The sequence below is a fragment of the Cnephaeus nilssonii genome (assembly GCF_951640355.1).
Source record: "Cnephaeus nilssonii genome assembly, chromosome: 6".
Lineage (NCBI taxonomy): Eukaryota > Metazoa > Chordata > Mammalia > Chiroptera > Vespertilionidae > Cnephaeus > Cnephaeus nilssonii.
Genome location: NC_137077.1, coordinates 63,977,580 through 63,997,550, shown reverse-complemented (window position 1 = coordinate 63,997,550; position 19,971 = coordinate 63,977,580). Strand labels below are relative to the sequence as shown.

The 19,971-nt window shown below is 44.4% G+C and overlaps 1 protein-coding gene across 2 annotated transcripts in view; it reads left to right on the top strand.

Annotated features, from left to right (window-relative positions):
* Positions 1-3,437: 3,437 nt before the first annotated feature.
* CPM (carboxypeptidase M) overlaps positions 3,438-19,971 on the top strand; it is an 87,350-nt gene continuing 70,816 nt past the window's right edge. The window contains exons 1-2 of one of the 2 annotated variants that reach the window (XM_079775387.1): positions 3,438-3,452; positions 3,797-3,959. In XM_079775387.1, coding sequence (XP_079631513.1) covers positions 3,800-3,959 — 160 coding nt within the window. In that variant the 5' untranslated portion in view covers positions 3,438-3,452; positions 3,797-3,799. Of the gene's footprint in view, positions 3,470-3,796; positions 3,960-19,971 lie in introns of both variants that reach the window. The other variant, XM_079775386.1, reaches the window with a different exon arrangement.

Here is a 19,971-nt window from a genome sequence, read left to right as displayed (position 1 = left end):
CCTAGAGAATTGCTTGATGGTGGTGGAAAACCCTCCCCCTCCCTGCCCCCATAGAAATTGGGTGTTCAGAACCTCTTTAGATGGGGAACAGCTATTAGAATTGTTTGGAATGTAGGGATGCTAGAAATGGGGTAGAGCATATGACAGTGTACATCTATTAAAAAATGAAACTACTCATTATCTCAATATTGTCTCTAATGTGTGTAAAGTAATGTAATAAAAACTACATGAGAATGTAAAATAAAACATACTCTTCTCTCTGCCTGAACCTCCATGTCTCCATCCTCCCCAGGTTTTACCCCAAACAGACACATCTTCGGGAAGCCTTCTCTGACCTCCACCCATGCCCACCCCAACCGGATTTACATTTTGTAATACACAACAAAATGTTAATTGAGTGGTTGTTTATCTGTGAGTCTTCCAAGATCATATGAATTCTATTAAGGTAAAGGCTGTTTCTGCTTTTCCATTATGGTATTTACAGTGCTTACAATATTATTGGATGTTTAATAATTATTGACAAACTGGCTAAATGAATCAATCATGAGGAGACAAAAGAATTTGTTTTGGTTGCGGTCTGAGTATATTCATAATTTCATTTTGTGAGGTATTGTTGAATGGACATCATTTAGGCTGTTTTCAAAAGGATCATTGAAAAGAAAACGATTCCATGAACTTACAAGTATCAACTACAGCATTTCCCCTTTCACTACAGTTTCACTTTCTGCAGTGTCAGTTACCTGCAGTCAACCATGGTCTGAAAATGTTATGTGGGAAATTCCAGAAATAAACAATTCATAAGTTTTAAATTGCATGCCATTCTGAGTAGTCTTGAACTGTCCTGCCTGGACATGAATAATCCCTTTGTCCATTATGCATCCTTTAGTCATTCGGTAGCCTTCTGGTTGTCAGATCCACTGTTGTGGTATCTCTGTGCTTGTGTTCAAATAACCCTTATTTCACTTACTAATGGCCCCAACCACAAGAGCAGCAATGCTGGCAATTCAGATATGCCTAAGGGAAGCTGTTATTAGCGCATCATTCAAGTGAAAAGGTGGCCGTGCTCAACTTAATAAGAAAGGAAGAAATAGCGTATGCAACCCTATAAGATCCCTACATCCATAAACACCAAGTCATGGACACGAGGATTATCTCCATTTTCCAGAAGAAAGACAGAGTCTGCATTTCCAGCAAGCTCCAAGGTGATGCCAATGCTGTCCCTGGACCACAATCTGAGTTGCTAGGTTCTAGATCTTCAGCCCTCAATCCTCTGTACTCTCCACCTCCATTCTCTGATTGACTGCTCCTGAATTTGCTTCCCTTCCTACCTAGTGTGAACTCCAAGGGCAGTCATTTCAGCTTTACCTTGCCCCTGTCTTTCTGGAACAACCACCCCGGCCATCTCCACCCCGGCCATCTCCACCCTGTCCTGATAAAATCTCCCGTCTCCCGTCACAGAACCATGAACGGCAGCCATGGAACTGCCACTGTTTCTGTATCAACTGCGTGATTTCTAAAGTCCAATCAGCAGCCGAAACCGGTTTGGCTCAGTGGATAGAGTGTCGGCCTGTGGACTGATGGGTCCCAGGTTCGATTCCGGTCAAGGGCATGTACCTTGGTTGCGGGCACATCCCCAGTAGGGGGTGTGCAAGAGGCAGCTGATCGATGTTTCTCTCTCATTGATGTTTCTAACTCTCTATCCCTCTCTCTTCCTCTCTGTGAAAAATCAATTAAAAAATAAATAAATAAAGTCCAATCAGCGACCCTTCACTTTGTTCCTGGTCAGTTCCCTTTCCCAGGCCTTATGGTAACTTGGCCTAAATTTAGCTGATCTCCTCTATCCCCACGCCCCTCCTTTCAGGACTCAGTGAACAATGAAAGGAGAACCTTTTCAGGCCTTCTAGAAGTCACCTCTAGCATAGTTAACTGCTGCATAAAAAAAAATCCACTAAAAAATTCAACAATATCATATTAAAATTTCCAACTCTTAGAAAATTATTCGGATAGAGGTATTAGATTATTTCCTTAATAAACAGCTTACAGAGTGATCCAGGTGTGTGACACTATCGTCTTCGCTCTTAAACCTTTCCGTTCTGCTGCCTGGGAACCACAGGCCGGTTTTACAGTAGTATCTGCAACCAAAAAAGGGCAGGCAAACTCTCAAAGGCACGTTTGGTCCACCGAAGGCACTTTTACATTTTTTTTAAAACTTTGTCCTTTTCTTTTGTGCATTTACTACAAGTTTTTCCTTTGTGGTTACGGTGGGTTTCACATATAACATCCTATGTATGTAACAGCAGTCTATTTTAAGTTGATAGCAACTTAAATGTGAACACAGCCCAGACTTTATACTTTTACTCCCCAGCACATTTTATATTTTGATGACCTTTTTACTTACTTTAATACTATGTCTTCCTTCACCCAAGGCACTTTAAAAAAATCTCTTCCTCGGCCTCATAGAGAGAAATCCTGTTCAATTCGTATGGGGTGAGGCCGTGGCACTACCATTTTTAACGTGTGGAAGAGGAATGTTATTGCCAATCAGTGGTTTTCAAACTTTTTATATTCATAGGACCGAGTCCCTTGGCACCGAGTCCCTCATTACCTTACGGTCACAGGTAATGCGTGACAGGTGTACGCGGTCTCCGCCCCCCCCCCCCCCAAACTGCCTCAGGTTTTGGGGAGTCCTCATTCTCCCCAGTGTAAACACAGACCACCCAGTCCTTCCAGAAGGAAGCCTTTTAGGGAGAGAGAGCGGATATTGACCTAGGAAGTATTAGTGCAGGGAGCTCTGGATTTGCAAATAGTGGCTCTGCTTTGTTCTCTGTGGTTTTCAGCTTTAAATTGACCTCAGATTTAGTCAACTCTCAACCACCATATACTGTAATTTGCCGGAAATTTTCCTGGACTCCACACTTGACATTTAAAACTTTCACACACATGCTTTCTTTTTTTTAAAATCCCACGCGACTGCAGAACGGGGCTGAGGAGCCTGGCGCGGCTGGGGGCGCAGAGACCCTCAGGAGCCGGTGCGGCGCTCGGGCACCCCGAGCTCGCGGGGCGCATCCCGCGGCTCCAGAGGAGCTGGGGGCGCGCCGGCCCCCAAAACCCAGCGCGGGGAGCCGGCCGAGCTCTTGTAACATCTCTACACTTGCAGCAGCTGGAGACACCAAACGCCGGAGCGCCCGGGAGCCCAGCAGCGGCGGGAGCCGGAGCAGAGCGAAGCCTCAGACGGCCGCCTGGCCGCACAGCCGGCCCCCGCGCCGGCTCGCCCAGGTGCGAAGAAGGCGGAGGAGCCCGGGAGGCGCGTCTCGGCCCCGCCTCAGAGGGACCCACGGCGCCGGAATGGGCCGGCGGGACGTCAGTCAGGCGACCGGGGCGGGTCCCGAGTGCGCCCGCCCCCTGGCCGGGCTATAAGCGCCGGCCCCGTGCGGCGCCGCGGGCGGGTGGAGGTGTGCGCGGTGCCGGGGTGAGGCCGGGGGCGCGCGCGGCTGGAGCAGCTGCCGCAGCTGCCGCAGCTGCCGGGCGCCGACCCGCCGCTGGAGACGCGGGGCGGAGAGGGAGGAGCGGGTGGCGGGATGGAAGGCACCCCGGGCTGCCCGTGTGGCGGTTGCACTCACTCCCGAAGGTGTGGCTTCCAACTTTTGCCTCCTTGGGAAGCAGGGAACGGTAGTGTCAGGAGGTCTGACGCTGGGCTGTCAGCGCCCGGGCTGGGAACGTCCACACCAGCGCCCCGCCCGCCCCGTCCCCTTCCCAGCCGGGTCTCCGCCTGATTACCGTTTCTATTCGTCTCCAGAACATGGACTTCGCCCGCCTCTGGCTAGGGCTGCTGCTGCCTTTGGTAGCCGCGCTGGATTTCAGCTACCACCACCAGGAAGAGATGGAAACGTTCTTGAAGAATGTTGCCCAAAACTACAGTTCTGTCACTCACTTACACAGTATTGGGAAGTCTGTGAAAGGTAGGGTCCGCCTCGGGCGCCGTCCCAACCCTTGCTTTCCTTTATTACACAGACCTGAGCTTCGCGACCCCTCTCTGCGAAGCTGCTCAGAGGGGCTCCAAGCGGGGACCCCGACGCCTTGCTTGTTGGCGGCTTTATGCTTTTGGGTGTTGTGTCATTTTATCTTGTTCGAGGAGTGGCAATAGGACGACCTGAGTTTTTGCTGAGCGTCTCTGCCGGCATTCGAAGTCATTCAGTCCTAGGAGTTAATGGAGTTGTGCCTTTTCGGATCTTGCAGGCATCGGTTGGCTGGGAGGTATCTTTGGGTTCCTTTTGTAGATAAGCTGCCAAGGAAGTCCGTTTGTCCATCTCAGGTTTCCCCTTTAGTTGACTTCTTTAAATATGACTCGGACTGTTAGTACCAAGTCTAAAGGTCTCTCTTAAACTCAAACAGTGCGGTTCTGTTGGTGAGATTTCCATGTCTTGCATAATTAGTCCAAATGCTTAAAGTTATGCAAAAAAACAAAAAAAGTGGCTCTGGTACTGTCAAAGGCTGTTTTTATAATTATCCATTTGAATAAGACAATTGCGGGATAAGAAATATGTTAACAGTGATTTCACGTTTATTGTTTAATTGCTTTATTGATTTAATTTAGAAACTATGCATTAAGTATCAATATTAAGTAGTTGTCATTTCTATAGACAGGGATGTTGAATCATAAAGATATTAAGGATTTTGCCCAAGGTCACCCAGATGGTAAGTTTTACAACCAGGACCGGCTCTGAGATCAGTACTTCAGGGCTTGGACATTTGGGGGCAAGGCAAATAATGTTATTAGCTATTACTTCTTTTTTAATCTTCATTGTTGAAAGCATTACATAGGTCCTCCTTTTCCCCTCATTAACCTCTTCCAGCCCACTCCCATGCCTCCCCGCGCCCCCCCCCCCCCCCATTGTCTGTGTCCATGTGGATATTGCTTCTTAATCCTCTTTTATTGTGCTGGTACCTACAAAGAGAGGTGTCTGACTGGTGGGTGAGACCAAGCCCAGGTTCAGCAACCTCGGTACTTGGGTTCTGGCTAGGAAAGAATTCAGAGCAAGACCCACACTGTAAGAGAACATTTAGTGGGTCAAGTACAGAGGTAGAAACAGTAATTCCTAGAAGAAATGGGCTGAGGAATCGAGTTATAGAGCTGAAGGAAGGGGCTGGGAGCTTGGGAGTGAAGGAGCTAATGGTAACCTGCCTGGGGCGAGGGAGAGAAGAGGGAAGGGAAGGGAAGGGAACAGAAAGGCAGGTGGGTCCTCCGTCCTAAGGTTTTAAGGGTGGACATTTTCGGGGAAGTCCCAGGGGGAAGATCTTAATAGAATTTTCAGCAGTTTTCCAGGTGTGTCCTTTTAAGATTGTGGTCTCCACATTGATTGGCCAGCACCAGGGCAGGGGTCATGACTCAATGCAGGTGGTCCTGACATGGCTGTTTTTGTTGCTTATCTGAACCTAACAACTGAAGCATAGATGTTATCTCTAAGGAGAAGACGTCAGAGGGTCCAAGCTCCTGGAGGAAAAGTTACCCTGGGGGCAAGGTCCCACCCTACAAGTGATTGTCCACTAGGCACCTGAGGCTTTCCATCCTGGGGACCTTCTGTACCCAGCTCATTGTTCTTGCTCTACTCATGTCTGTCTAATTGCCTACAACAGTTTGGATCTCAATTCTTTATCTTCAAACCCTACTCTTTATCTTCAAACCCTACGGGGTTTTAGCTCAGAGCTTTTCAGCCCTTCGGAATCTATTAATGAGTCTATTCTTATTCCCCCCCCCCCCAGGTTTATATTAAAGAAGTATTACATACATTTACTCTTGTGCAATGCAAAATATAAATAAAAATCCAAGGCTTATGTGTATAATGGTACCTTTGTTTTAAAACAACATTGCCAAGAGTTGGTGCTAGAATTACTCTATATTGCCCTGTAATCCAAAATTATAGAGGTTTAGATGCATGAGAAAGCTGTATCTTGAATCAGCATATGTATTCAACCTTTTGAAATTATTTCCCCTTAAGGTTAGAGAGGAACAATTTTAAAAGATCTAAGAATACTAATTATATTAATAAAGAAAATATAGACCACAACTAGCTTGAGTTATTGTTCAGTCATCATTTAAACCACAAAGTAAGAAGGATGTTGTTTAATTTTAATACTGGCTTAAGTACTAGATTTGGTAAGTTCTTATTTCTTCAAGCACGAAGTGTTCTTGAAAGCTGGGGAAGTCTCTTCATGCAAGCCAGCTATTTTGATCTGTCCTGCGTGATACCAGACCATAGACTATTATATGATGGTAAGAAGCTAGGAAAATTCCAGGACAAGCAGAATAGGGAAACTTTAGTTAAACAGCAGTTTGCAGCCACCTAATAAATCTTATCTTCCTTAAACCAAGGACACTTAAGAGTAAATGGTTTGCACTTCTCCTCCCCAACCAGAGGGTAAATAGTTTAAGCACAATGGAAGCCCTACTCAGGGAGACAGATATCAGAAATCCAATTAGTGCCATTTTCCAAGCCCAAGGACTGACAAATTAAGAGAATAAATCTCACTTTGGTACATCAGCATAAAGCTGATGAATATTCTATTGATCTGCCCCTAAGACCTCGCCTAAACACTCAGCCTTTATTTATTTATTTTAAAAAAATATTTTTATTGATTTCAGAGAGGAAGGGTAAGGGAGAGATAGAAACAGCAATGGTGAGAGAGAATCATTGATTGGCTGCCTCCTGCACGCCCCCTACTGGGGATTGAGCCCGAAACCCAGGCAACACTCAGCCTTTTTAAAACCCCTAAAAGTGAAGGTCCCAGGGCACTCTCCCTCCAAGGAGCATGCCCGTGCCATTCCCTCCCCTTCTCCCCCCCCCCCCACCCCCACATATCTGCTAACCTCTAAGGGACCCTATGCTACTTGCAACCAGGGGAGCAGTGGGGAGCGGCAGCTAATCCAGGGCTAACCCCCTTGAACCTGTCTCCAAGGCCCCCTGTTCTCTGACTTCCCAGTGAGCCAGGCAGCCCAGCCTCGGCTCTCCTGTTGCTTCCTCTATGCCCTTCCTTGTTTCACTCTCCTAAGTATATTTTTGCTGCGGTCAATAAATTCTTGCCTGCTTTTGTACACTTTGTCTCTTGATTGAAATCTTTTCCTCAAGAAGAACCGAGATCTTCTTGTCTCTCCAGAAACAGGACCAGCAGGCTTTTTGTTGTGGTGGTGGTTTGTTACACGCGGCCCTGTGGTTAAAGGACTGAGGAGGTATCCTGTGAAAAGAAAATCTGACACTAGTGGTCAAATGGTTTGTACTGAGTATGTTCTGAATAATCCACTCAGATTGAGAAAAATCCCAAATCTGCTCTTAGATTCCAAGTGGCAGGTGAACCTACACACTGGTAGCTGGGAGTCCGTGGCCGCAGTCTCTCTGCATGTTAGTAGGGGCATTAAAGACAGGGCCCCTTTGTTGGCACGCTTCACTAGATAGGCAATTTCTCCTGGCCAACCTGCCCTCTAGTGCAAGGTAAGTTTGCTTAGCAAACAGGATTTATTATACGTGATGTTTATTTTTCTTTTTCTGTTATGAACACGTGCAACCTACCCAGAAGGGGAAGTAATATTCCTACCTCACCGAATACATTTTTTTTTATTTTTGTAAATGCATATTTTATATATTTTCATTGTAATCATGGATTCTACTCTGCCCCCCCCCCCATTCTCATTATTTCATTGCATTTTTAAAAATATATATTTTATTGATTTTTTTACAGAGAGGAAGGGAGAGGGATAGAGAGTTAGAAACATCGATGAGAGAGAAACATCGATCAGCTGCCTCCTGCACACACCCCACTGGGGATGTGCCTGCAACCAAGGTACATGCCCTTGACCAGAATCGAACCTGGGACATTTCAGTCCGCAGGCCGACATTCTATCCATTGAGCCAAACCGGTGAGGGCTCATTGCATATTTTTATGAATTGACAAAATCTGCAATTTTGTCAATTCATAAAAATATGTGAATTGGTTGCTATATAGTATTTTATACATTTGACTAGAGGCCTGGTGCATGAAATTCGTGCACAGAAGGGGGGTTGTGTCCCTCAGCCCAGCCTGTACCCTCTCCAATCTGGGACCCCTTAAGGGATGTCCGACTGCCCAATGGGATCAGGCCTAAACAGTCAGTCGGACATCCCTCTCACAATCCAGGACTGCTGGCTCCCAACCGCTTGCCTGCCTGCCTGCCTGATTGCCCCTAACCGCTTCTGCCTGCCAGCCTAATCACTCCCTAACCACTCCCCTGACAGCCTGATCAACACCTAACTGCTCCCCTGCTGGCCCGATAGCCCCTAACTGCCCTCCCCTACCGGCCTGGTCACCCCTAACTGTCCTCCCCTGCAGGCCTGGTCGACCCCAACTACCCTCCCCTGCTGGCCCGGTCACCCCTAACTGCCCTCTCCTGCCAGCCTGGATGCCCTCAACTGCCCTTCCCTGCAGGCCGAGTTGCCCCTAACTGTCCTCCCCTGCAGGCCTGGTCACCCCCAACTGCCCTCCCCTGCAGGCCTGGTCCCCCAAACTGCCCTCTTCTGCAGGCCTTGTTCCCCCCAACTGCCCTCCTCTGCAGGCCTGGTCCCCCCAACTGCCCTCTTCTGCAGGCCTGGTCCCCCCCAACTGCCCTCCCCTGCAGGCCTGGTGGCCCCCAACTGCCCACCCCTGCAGGCCTGGGTCCCCCCCAACTGCCCTCCCCTGCAGGCCTGGTCCCCCCAACTGCCCTCCCTTGCTGGCCTGATCACCCACAACTGCCTTCCCCTGCCGGCCATCTTGTGGTGGCTATCTGTGGTGGCCATCTTGTGTCCACATGGGGGCAGCCATCTTTGACCACATGGGGGCAGCCATCTTCTGTGTTGGAGTGATGGTCAATTTGCGTATTACTCTTTTATTAGATAGGATTATCTGGATTTTCTTAGTCATTCACTTCTTTGGGGCATCAGTATAGTTTCTGATCTTTTTTTATAAACAGTGATGTTATAAAACCATTGATGCATGTCATGATAATTTACTTCTGTTATATTTGATTATTTTTTTCAGTTTTTAACCTTTTGCACTCGGATGTCGAGTGTGACTCGACACGGTTAGCATCAGTAGCAGCTCTTTTTATACTCTTTGAATGTATCAATAATTTGAAATATAAAAAAATCCAAATAAATAAGTTTGTATGAAAAGAAACTCCAGTTTTTTATTCTACTGCCGCGCTTTGTAAAATCTGGGGTATTTAAAAAATTAAATCCCGAGTAGAATAAAGGAATCGAGAAAAAAGCAAGCGAGTGCAAAGGGTTAATTTTGAAGTGTTTGAAAACCACTCAAAAGTTGAATGCACGTATACCCTTCACCTAGATTCAGACATAGTAGACTGACCATATTTCAGTTGAATCTTTTGGAGAAACCCCACTACCTAATGCCATAGTAAAAAAAATCTACATGAAACAAGAGAAGCAACTCAAAACAAACAAGCAAAACAACCTAACAACTGAGTTGAAAAAATCAGTAAAATTACAATGGTCATTGGTTCATCCCTCCATTCAGTTAAGGAAGCTTCTCCTCCATTCCTTTGTAAGAATTCCTAATGCCCCTTGTGTAGCAGGATACCTGGTACATATTCTGTAATCTATGTTTATGTAATGAATATTTGTGGGCAGATACTGTGCGAAGCAAGCAAAGATGTGTGCCATTTGTTCCTTGCCATCAGGTAGCTTGCTTTAAAATACAAATGTGTTTATTGTGGGTTCCCACTTCTTCGTTCTTCCCCTAAATTAGTTCTAGGAGCTTTTACTTGATTAAGGAAGGTTGCAAAGGTCAAGGGGTAATAATAAAAATCTGTTATCAAGTGTTTTCTATGTATTAGGTATTTTAATACATTATTTCAATCTCAACAACTCAAAGTAGGCCTTATCCTCATTTATAGAACAAGTCAAATGAGACACAGAGAAGTTAACGTGCTGAAAATTACACAGCTGACAAGTGCTAGAGGAGGGTTCAAACTCAGGTTCACCTGTCTCAGTGGTCTGCAAACTCATTAGTCAACAGAGCCAAATATCAACAGTACAACGATTGAAATTTCTTTTGAGAGCCAAATTTTTTAAACTTAAACTATATAGGTAGGTACATTGTTATTAACTTAATTAGGGTTCTCCTAAGCTGGCCTTTGCTAAAATCTCAAGGGGCCAAAGAGCCGCATGTGGCTCGAGAGCCGCAGTTTGCCGACCACTGCTCTAAAGTCACCTTGAAGACTTAATACAAAAAAGCAAATTACTCCACTAATAGGTTATATAGATTAAATATTGAAATGATAATATTTTAATATGTGGTTTAAATAAGAAACACTTAAAATTAATTTCATTGGTTTCTTTTCACCTTTGTTAATGTGGTTATGGTTACTAGAGCGTTTTAAATTACATATGTAACTATTTTGATGGGCTGTGCTGATCTAGACAGAAATTTCTTTTAAAAAATATTTTTATTGATTTCAGAGAGGAAGGGAGAGGGAGAGAGAGATAGAAACATCAGTGATGAGAGAGAATCTTGATCAGCTGCCTCCTGCACACTCCCTACTGGGGATCGAGCTCGCAACCCTTGACCAGAATTGAACCCGGGACCCTTCAGTGCACAGGCTGACACTCTATCCGCTGAGCCAAAACAGCTAGGGCGAGAGAAATGTCTTAGTAATATTTTTCTGGGTACAAAAATTCAAGTTCACTTAGAAAATTTGGAAGATACAACAAAGCACCAAAAAGAAAATTAAAATCTCATCATCCAAAGATAACACGAGCCTTCCCCTCTTCCACTGAGCCACAAATCTTGTTTGTCCATGAAAACATGTTATCTAGAAAACTTGATTTTAAAAAATATATATTTTTTTATTGATTTCAGAGAGGGAGGGAGAGGGAGAAAGAGATGGAAACACCAATGATGAGAGAGAATCATTGATTGGCTGCCTCCTGCATGCCCCCTACTGGGGACTGAGCCCGAAACCTAGGTATGTGCCCTGACTGGGAATTGAACTGTGACCTCCTGGTTCACAGGTCGATGCTCAACCACGGAGCCACACCGGGTGAAAACTTGATTTTTAATACCTGCTTTGTGTCCTATTGATAGATGTACTATTGCTTATTTAACTCATACCCCACTGATGGACATTTAGTTTGCTTCTAAACTTTTCCTGTTATAAGCAATGCCATAGTGAACATCTTTGTAGCTAAGAGAGCAAATTCTAGATTCTTTGTAGGCAATGTGACCCTGGGTTGTTAGAATAACTCCTGGCACATAATAAGCACTACATAAGAGCTACTGTTAGGGATACATTAGCTGCTATTAGGGATACATTTCAAAAAAAGGAAATTACTGGGTCTTAAGCAGTTTTATGTATTTGATACATGTAACCAAATTGCCTTCCAAAAGGATTGTATTGATTTATAATCTCACGAGAAATGTATGCTAAGAAAAAAACAACTCTAAATCTTATACCATTCATAAATCAATACTGGCCTTAATGGTTTGAAAGATTACTGTAGTATTTGTCAAAGGGTACAAAGTTTTGGTTATACAAGATGAATACATCTTAGAGGTCTACTGTACAACATAGTGTATACTTAACAATTTTGCTAAGAGGATAGATCTTGTGCTGAGGTGATGATGATGATGATGACCATGATAGATTACTGTACTATCAATTTTTCATTGTGTTTAATATATAAGGAAGAATTTATTTCTCATGCTTTCCTCCCCAAGTGCTCTCACCTTCATATATTCATTTAGCAGATATTTATTTAATTCCTCTGCCAGGAATCTTTATACAATCTTTATACAATTTCAGATGCTCAAAAGTCTCCCGAGATTTGGCTTAGATTCCTGCCCCTAAGAGGCACGTACTGTGTTCACATACACTTATCTCTCATTGTCTACTGCCCTCAGCTGTGTAGATTTTGGCTGGCAATTTGTTCTGGGAGGTGGGGCACGGAATACAAAACATTGTATGTTAAATTTTACCACAACACTTAAATTTTCTGTGATCCTCATTTCTCAAGTGTGGTCATAAAGCCAGTTTGCTTGAGATCCTGTATAAAATGCTCTTTGTGATGTAAAAGATGGGGACCTATTGAGGAATGAATATCAAGAAAACCACTAAAATCTAGGAATTGCAGCTGTAATACACATGTTTGTGATTTAAAGTTATACTGATTTAGCAAGTCTTTCCCCTTCTTTAACTTGAAATGCAAGTTTTTCCCCCTGAAACATCTTTTTGAATATTGGCCTTGTTTTATAATTACCTGTATTCAGGTGTGTGTTTTTAAAGACACTGTTCTTTTTGTTTTCTTATAAGGAAATTATTTAGATTTACCCTATTTGTAGTATAATTTAAAAGAGAAAATTGAGACAGAATATCTTCTGTGCTTATACCTAGTAAACAGTTTTTTTTAATCCTCACCCAAGGATATTTTTCCATTGATTTTTAGAGAGAGAGGAAGAGAGAGGGAAAGACAGAGAGAAATATTGATGTGAGAGAAACATATTGATTGCTTCCTGCACGCGCCCTGACCAGGGCCCGGACCGGGGAGGAGCCTGCCCTTGATCCTTCAGTCCACAGGCCAGCACTCTATCCACTGAGCCAAACTGGTTAGGGCCATTTTTATTTCAAATCTCAAATATATCTAAACAGAAATAGTCGGCATTTGAAACTTCAAAAAATATAATGACAGCCAACATCAAGTGATTTTACTATTTGCCTGGCACTTTACATATATGTTTCACTTAATCATGTTCACAATAGTATGGAATACCATCATTACCCCCATATTTACATGTGAAGAATTGAGGTAAAATGAATTGTTCATAGTTTGTAAATGACAGAGGGGGTGATTGGAACTAGCTTGTCTTGTGTGAATAGTGAATAAACCCTTAAATCTCTTTGCTGTAGAGAAAAGTTTCTCCAATTATCTTTTTCTGTTCTTGTTGCCTACCCTCTTCTACACATCTTGCCCCTTACCCCTGTGATTCTGAAAAAGTTGATAAGTATCCTCTATCATCCAAGCAAAAGCCTATATTAAATATTTGTGCTCGGTTTTTAAATATATTTTTATTGGTTTCAGAAAGGAAGTGAGAGGGAGAGACAGAAACATCAATGATGAGAGAGAATTATTGATCGGCTGCCTTCTGCATGCTGCCTACTGGGGATTGAGCCCGCAACCCAGGCATGTGCCCTTGGACAGAATCAAACCTGCGACCCTTCAGTCCACAGGCCAACACTCTGAGCGAAACCGGCTAGGGCTTGTTTTTGTTTTTTTGTGAGTGATCTGTGGAATTTCTTGAACCCTTTTTGGTATTCACGGTTTCATCCAAAGCAGTTTGAATTCCATTTTTTTTTTTTTTTTGTATAAACCTAATTTTTTCCTAAATGCAAAACTCTTGGATTGTGAGACAGAAGGCAGAGATTCTGGTTTACACACCTACAGGACAGACAGAACACCCATCCACCAAACTGCCTTCTTCTGAAAACAGTGGTTCTCATTAAGAGCAGTAGCCCCCCCTAGAGGGACTTTTGGGAATTGAGGAGGTTTAGGCCACATGAGTAGGGGCTTCATTCCTTGATGTAGCCTCCTGATCTTGTTAGCAAAGCACAGAATAGTCATGCATAGTGAAAAATTGCCCCCAACATTTTCGAATGCCCTCCATAGAGGAAAGACCAGCTTTCAATGATCTGAGCTTAAAACCATACTCTGGCCCTAACTGGTTTGGCTCAGTGGATAGAGCATTGGCCTGCGGACTGAAAGGTCCCAGGTTTGATTCTGGTCAAGAGCATGTACCTTGATTGCGGGCACATCCCCAGTGAGGGGTGTGCAGGAGGCAGCTGATGGATGTTTCTCTCCCATCAATGTTTCTAACTCTCTATCCCTCTCCCTTCCTCTCTGTAAAAAATCAATAAAATATATTTAAAAACAAAAAAACACCATACTCTGTTTTATGTACAAACACAATACTTTCCCCCCCACCCCCACAATCTTAATACATACTAAACTTTTCAGGAATGTAACTAGATAAAAAGGAAAATTTTGGTTTTTGTTTTTCTCTGAACTTGACTGAGGTATTTCACATTCATAAAATGCTGACACCAGTGACCACACAGCTGAATTAGTCTGCATTTGGAGTAGATGCATTCACCGTGATTCTCGGGTATAGTCAGCCCTCCTTATCCGCGGGTTCTGCATTCCTGGATTCAACCAACTGCAGAGCAAAAATATCCGGGGGTGGGGGGTGGGGGTGGGGATGGGGAGTTACATTGTTGCTGATGTGTACCATACAGTTAGGCCTCCCATGGCTGCATCTGTACCGAACATATACAGACTTTTGTTTTCTTGTCATTATTCCTTAAACAATATCCCATAACAACTATTTACATAGCATCCATATTGTATTAAGTATTATAAGTAATCTTGAGATGTGCTAAATCTCAAACTAATAATTATGCAGAAAAGTGGTAAGAAAGCTTACCGTATTTTCCGGTGTATAAGACGACTTTTTAACCCAGGAAAATCTTATACGCCCAGTCGTCTTATACGCCGGAAAATACGGTATTTAGGAGAATGTGTAGGTTATATGCAAATATTAAGCCATGTTATATAAGGGGCTTGAGAATCCTCGGATTTTGTTATCCTCGGGGGTCCTGGAACCAATCACCCATGATACTGAGGGAGAATTGTATAGATATGAGCATCTGATTTTTTATTTTATTTTTTACTTTTAATCTAGTGCCCCTTTCTCTTTCTTTATTGTTTAAAGTATTACAAATAGTAGTACATGTCTCCTTTTCCCCCCATTGACCTCCCCCTGGCTTCCCCCACCCCCAATCTCCCCCACTCCCCCAGCACATGCCCTCACCCCCCTAGTGTCTGTATCCATTGGTTATGTTTATATGCAGAGCATCTGATTTTTTCATCGTGTCTACTGGACTATGCCCAAATTTTTGCATACTGATATCATATTTTATTATAAGTTGCCTTCCTTTTATTTCTCCTTTATATACAGTTTGAACACTAAATTGATTTTTTCGAAATTATGTACATAAATATGTTATATTTTCTATTTACTTAATGCCAGCATGGTGAAGAGAGAGTTGTAAAATATTGGACATAGACTGATAGGTTAGGAACTGTTAGTCCACAATCACAGAGAGAGAGCTGGTCGGGACCCGCTGCACATTTATGTAGCAGCATCCGAAGGTGTTTGGTTTCTGTTCTTAATCAGCGAACATGTGTGTCTGGAGGTAACAGTGGTGATGGCAGGGTCTGGAGTTGAGAGATGATAAACGCCATTAGCTCTGTTTCCTTCTTTTCATTTGCATAGTTAGAATTTCCCTTTCTCTAAGAGTACAAAGCAAGAAAGTATAAAAAGAATTTTAAAGTAAAATTTTTTTAAAATATTATATTAAATACCAACATGCTTTTGGGTGAGGGGGAGGGGGATTAAATGAAATCTTCCTATCCAGTGATTTGAAACAATTGATATGCTTCCTAGCTTCTTAGCAGTTCGATGGCATACAGTATAGCAGTTTACTGAGAGGTTTGTAAGTCCTCATTTGAGTATGTGTTAAAATAAAACAGACATGCATTGCACATTCAAAATGTTTCTTATCTCTGCGTGTCAGGTGTTTAAATTAAAGTACAAAATTTCTAGTCTGTGACCTTTCACATGCATAACTTCACACCGGAGGGCTTAGTCTTCACTGCGTCAGGAAAAGTGCAGCCGACTTCAAACACGTTGCCTTCAAACTGGCCCCACACACTTATCATGAATTAACCCAGAGCTAAAGATAACGGCCTTTTTGGTGGGTATGGAGGCATTAACAACAGCGCTCACATATTTGGAGGGTTTACCCTATCACGGAGTTCACCAGATGAAACCATCTAAGTAACTCTTCTATTTGTTTAAACAACGAGCTTTCAATTAGTTGCTTTCCCAGTTTTTTACTTTTCTCTGTCAGGAATCTCTCTGAGGAAACTAGACCCCCATTATGAAGCATAGCTAAGTCACAGGAACGGACAGTTACCCAAATGCATACCTAAGACTCCTTTCTGACAAAGTGCACAGGTATATTACGAATACAGCAGGTGAAACTTAGCATGATGTCACATTTTTAGAGCAGGTGTGGATGTGAAGGCTTATTTGTAAACTAGAGGCCTGGTGCACAAAAATTGTGCACTCGGGGGCGGGGGAGACCCTCAGCCCAGCTTGTGTCCTCTTGCAGTACAGGAGCCCTCGGGGGATATCCGACTGACGGCTTAGGCCCTCTCCCCACGGGGAACGGGCCTAAGCCAGCAGTCGGACATCCTTAGCGCTGCCTCGGAGGCGGGAGAGGCCCCTGCCACTGCCGCTGCGCTCGCCAGTCGTGAGCCCAGCTTCTGGCTGAGCGGCACTCCCCCTGTGGGAGCACACTGACCACCATGGGGCAGCTCCTGCATTGAGGTTTGCCCCCTGGTGGTCTGTGAGCATCATAGCAACAGGTTGTTCTGCTGTTCAGTCGATTTGCATATTAGCCTTTTATTATATAGGATGGTACCTCCTGAAAGCCTTGTCCTAGTCCTCTGGGCAGAGTTAGAATCCCGCGCTCCTCTTCCCGAGCATCTTCCATCTATACATTGCACCTGGAGAGCAGGGACCAGGCTTTGCCCATCTTTGTGTCCAAGGCCAATATGTGCTTATATGTGACACACACTCTACGGATCAAAGCTGAAGAGACTTTCTGTATGTGGCAAGTGAAACATGAATGTAAATATACTTTTATACAGTATCTATATATATATATAAGCCTAAGCGACCGAACAACTGGTCGACCGATCGCTATGACATGCACTGACCACCAGGGGGCATTGCTCAACGCAGGAGCTGCCCCCTGGTGGTCAGTGCGCTCCCACAGCGGGAGCACCGCTCAGCTGACGGATGGGCACCAGACACTGGGCTCATGGCTGGCAAGCGCAGCTGCGGCAGTGTAGCCTGACCTGCGGGGATCTTTCTGAAACTGACAGTCTGACATCCCCCGAGGGGTCCCGGATTGCAAGAGGGCACAGGCCAGGCTGAGGGACCCCACCGGTGAACGAATCCGTGCATCGAGCCTCTAGTAGTATATAATACGTTATATTGTATAAGTATACTGTATAGGATGTGTATTTATATATATACTTCTACATACACTGAGTGGCCAGATTATTATGATCTCTGAATGCATAATAATCTGGCCACTCAATGTACTTCTCTTGAGTACCTCATTTATTTGATATCAAAGATACTATAAATTGTGCACCTGATCAGTTTTCCCCTTTGCACTGGCTGATAGAAAGCTCAGGGCAAATAGGTGGTTGTTCTCCAGCAAAAGTCTAGTTTTGGTACTCATTTGAGATACAAATACACTGAGTGGCCAGATTATTATGCGTTCAGAGATCATAATAATCTGGCCCCTCCGTGTAGTTACATATGCTATATGTAACTTATATATAACTTTACATAGTGACACATATCGTATATAGTAAGTACTTCAGTCTCTCAAGAAAATGAACTTGTTTTTTGGCAATGTAAACTTTTTTGGCTACAACTATTTTATGGTCAGTAATATGATAACTTTGGAGTGGTCGACGTGGAGAACTCATTATGCCACAGCTTCAGGGATGTTCCTGGGATGGAGGAGGAGGCGGCAGGGAAGTTGGTGCGTCTCAGGCAGGAAAGGGCCTCATCCAGCTATTCACTGACAGGTCTGAAGTGGTTCTTTCCTCCCTCCCCTCAGCCCCCCAAACCTAACCAAACATGTAGCTAAGGAAGAGAGAGTAAATACAGAATATACACACACCTCCATTAAGCAGAGTTTAAATAAATATCCCTGGTTCCATTTGAACAGCACAAGAATAATTCTCCAAATAATTTTATTTGGAGAATGTTAAAAGAGAGAAGCCTTTCTCTTTCTTCATGTGATGAAGACTTTCCCCAAAAAAAAGTTAAACAGAGATCTGACACCCCTCAATTTTAAGGTGTTTTTTTTTTTCCTCTCCATACTCAGGAATGTTGCACAGGTTTAAGATGAAGGCAGTCGGCTTATTTAATAACTAGAGGCCCAGTGCACAAAATTCGTGCACGGGGGTGGGGGGGAGATCCCTCAGCACAGCCTGCACCCTCTCCAATCTGGAACCCCTTGGGGGATGTCCGACTGCCGGTTTAGGCCCGATTCTGGGGATCGGGCCTAAATTGGCAGTCGGACATCCCTCTCACAATCTTGGACCACTGGCTCCTAATCGCTCACCTGCCTGCCTGCCTGGTCACCCCCAAGTACCCCCCCCCCATGCTGGCCTGATCTCCCCTCACTGCCTCTGCATGCTGGCCTGGTTGCCCCCAACTGCCCCCCTCTGCCAACCTGGTTGCCCCGAACTGCCCCCCTCCCCTCCGCTGGCCTGGTCACCCCCAACTGCCTCCCTGCCCCCCGCTGACCTAATGCCCCTCACTGCCCCCCTGCCAGCCTAATCGCCCCCAACTGTTCCTCCTGCCAACCTGGTCACCCGCCAACTGCACCCTGCCCTAACTGTCCTGGTCGCCCCTAACTGCCCCCCCTGCCGGCCTGGTCGCCTCTTACTGCCCCCTGCTGCCGGCCTGGTTGCCCCAAACTCCCCCCACACACACACACACACACAGGCCTGGTCACCCCACGCAGCCTGCTGTTCAGTCATTTGGTCGTCCCTCACTAACCCCTCTGCAAGCCTAGTCGTAGGCAGCATCTTTGTGAGGGTGTGATGGTCAATTTGCATATTACCTCTTTATTATATAGGATTCTTGCTGTGAGTGGTTCAGAAAGACAGGTTTGGAAAGACACATATAGATAAACTGTTGAAGGTATCTTAACTTTTAGGCCCTATTAAGTATTCACTCTCTTGCCATTGTTGGTAACTTGGTTGAGCCCAACCAATAAAATTCTTTTAATGTGGCCCTAACTGGTTTGGCTCAGTGGATAGAGCATCAGCCTGAGTACTGAAAGGTCACAGGTTTAATTCCGGTCAAGGGCATGTACCTTGGTTGCGGGCACATCCTCAGTAGGAGGTGTGCAGGAGGCAGCTGATCGATGTTTCTCTCTCATCGATGTTTCTAACTCTCTATCTCTCTCCCTTCCTCTCTGTAAAAAATCAATAAAATATATATTTTTTAAAATTCTTTTAATGTGTATGTGGGGTATTCACTCTTGTGAAAGTGTAGAGACCTGGGGACACGGGAGCACAGGTCATTTTAACATGTGGTAATTCCACAGGAGCTTTGCCATTTGTTTTATTTAGAGAAATTTATTTATACCTTAATAATAATACCAGGTGCACATGGGGTTAAATTTTAGATAAAGGTTGCTCCACTAGGGAACACTTTTTTTTTTCTGTTACCCTTGGGAACTCAGAGGGATAATCTTACTGTACTAGAGATAAGCCTAGTTGGTCTATCATTTGTTACTGGTAAGTTCCTTTCTATTTATGAAGGAACAGAAAGGTAAGTTGGGAAAACACCTCATTCTAGCCTTAACAAACATTTCATCGGGTTTGGTCATTTTTGAGTTTTGAGAACATGTGCTTCTAAGTGTACAAAATGTGTTGTCAGGCTCTACAGCATCCACTGGTTCAAAGTGGAGAGGCGGGCGGTGAGCACAGAGGCAATAAGGTAAAAGGTGTGCTGGGCTCTGTGGAAAGGAGAGCAGAGGGGCCGAAGCCCACTGAGCAGGGGAGAGGTGCTGGGGGGAGGGAACAGATTGGAAGGTGGGTGGGCAGGAAAAAATTGAAAAGCCAGGATGACCTTTAGGATTCATGCGTGGGTAACAGAGTATGAGGTTTTACTTACCCAGATGGGAAAAACTAGGAGAGAACGCGCTTGGAGTCAAATCAAGAGCTCTGATTTAGACAGTTTTTTATAAGTTTGAAATCCTTATCTCAAACAATGGACATCCCCATTGTA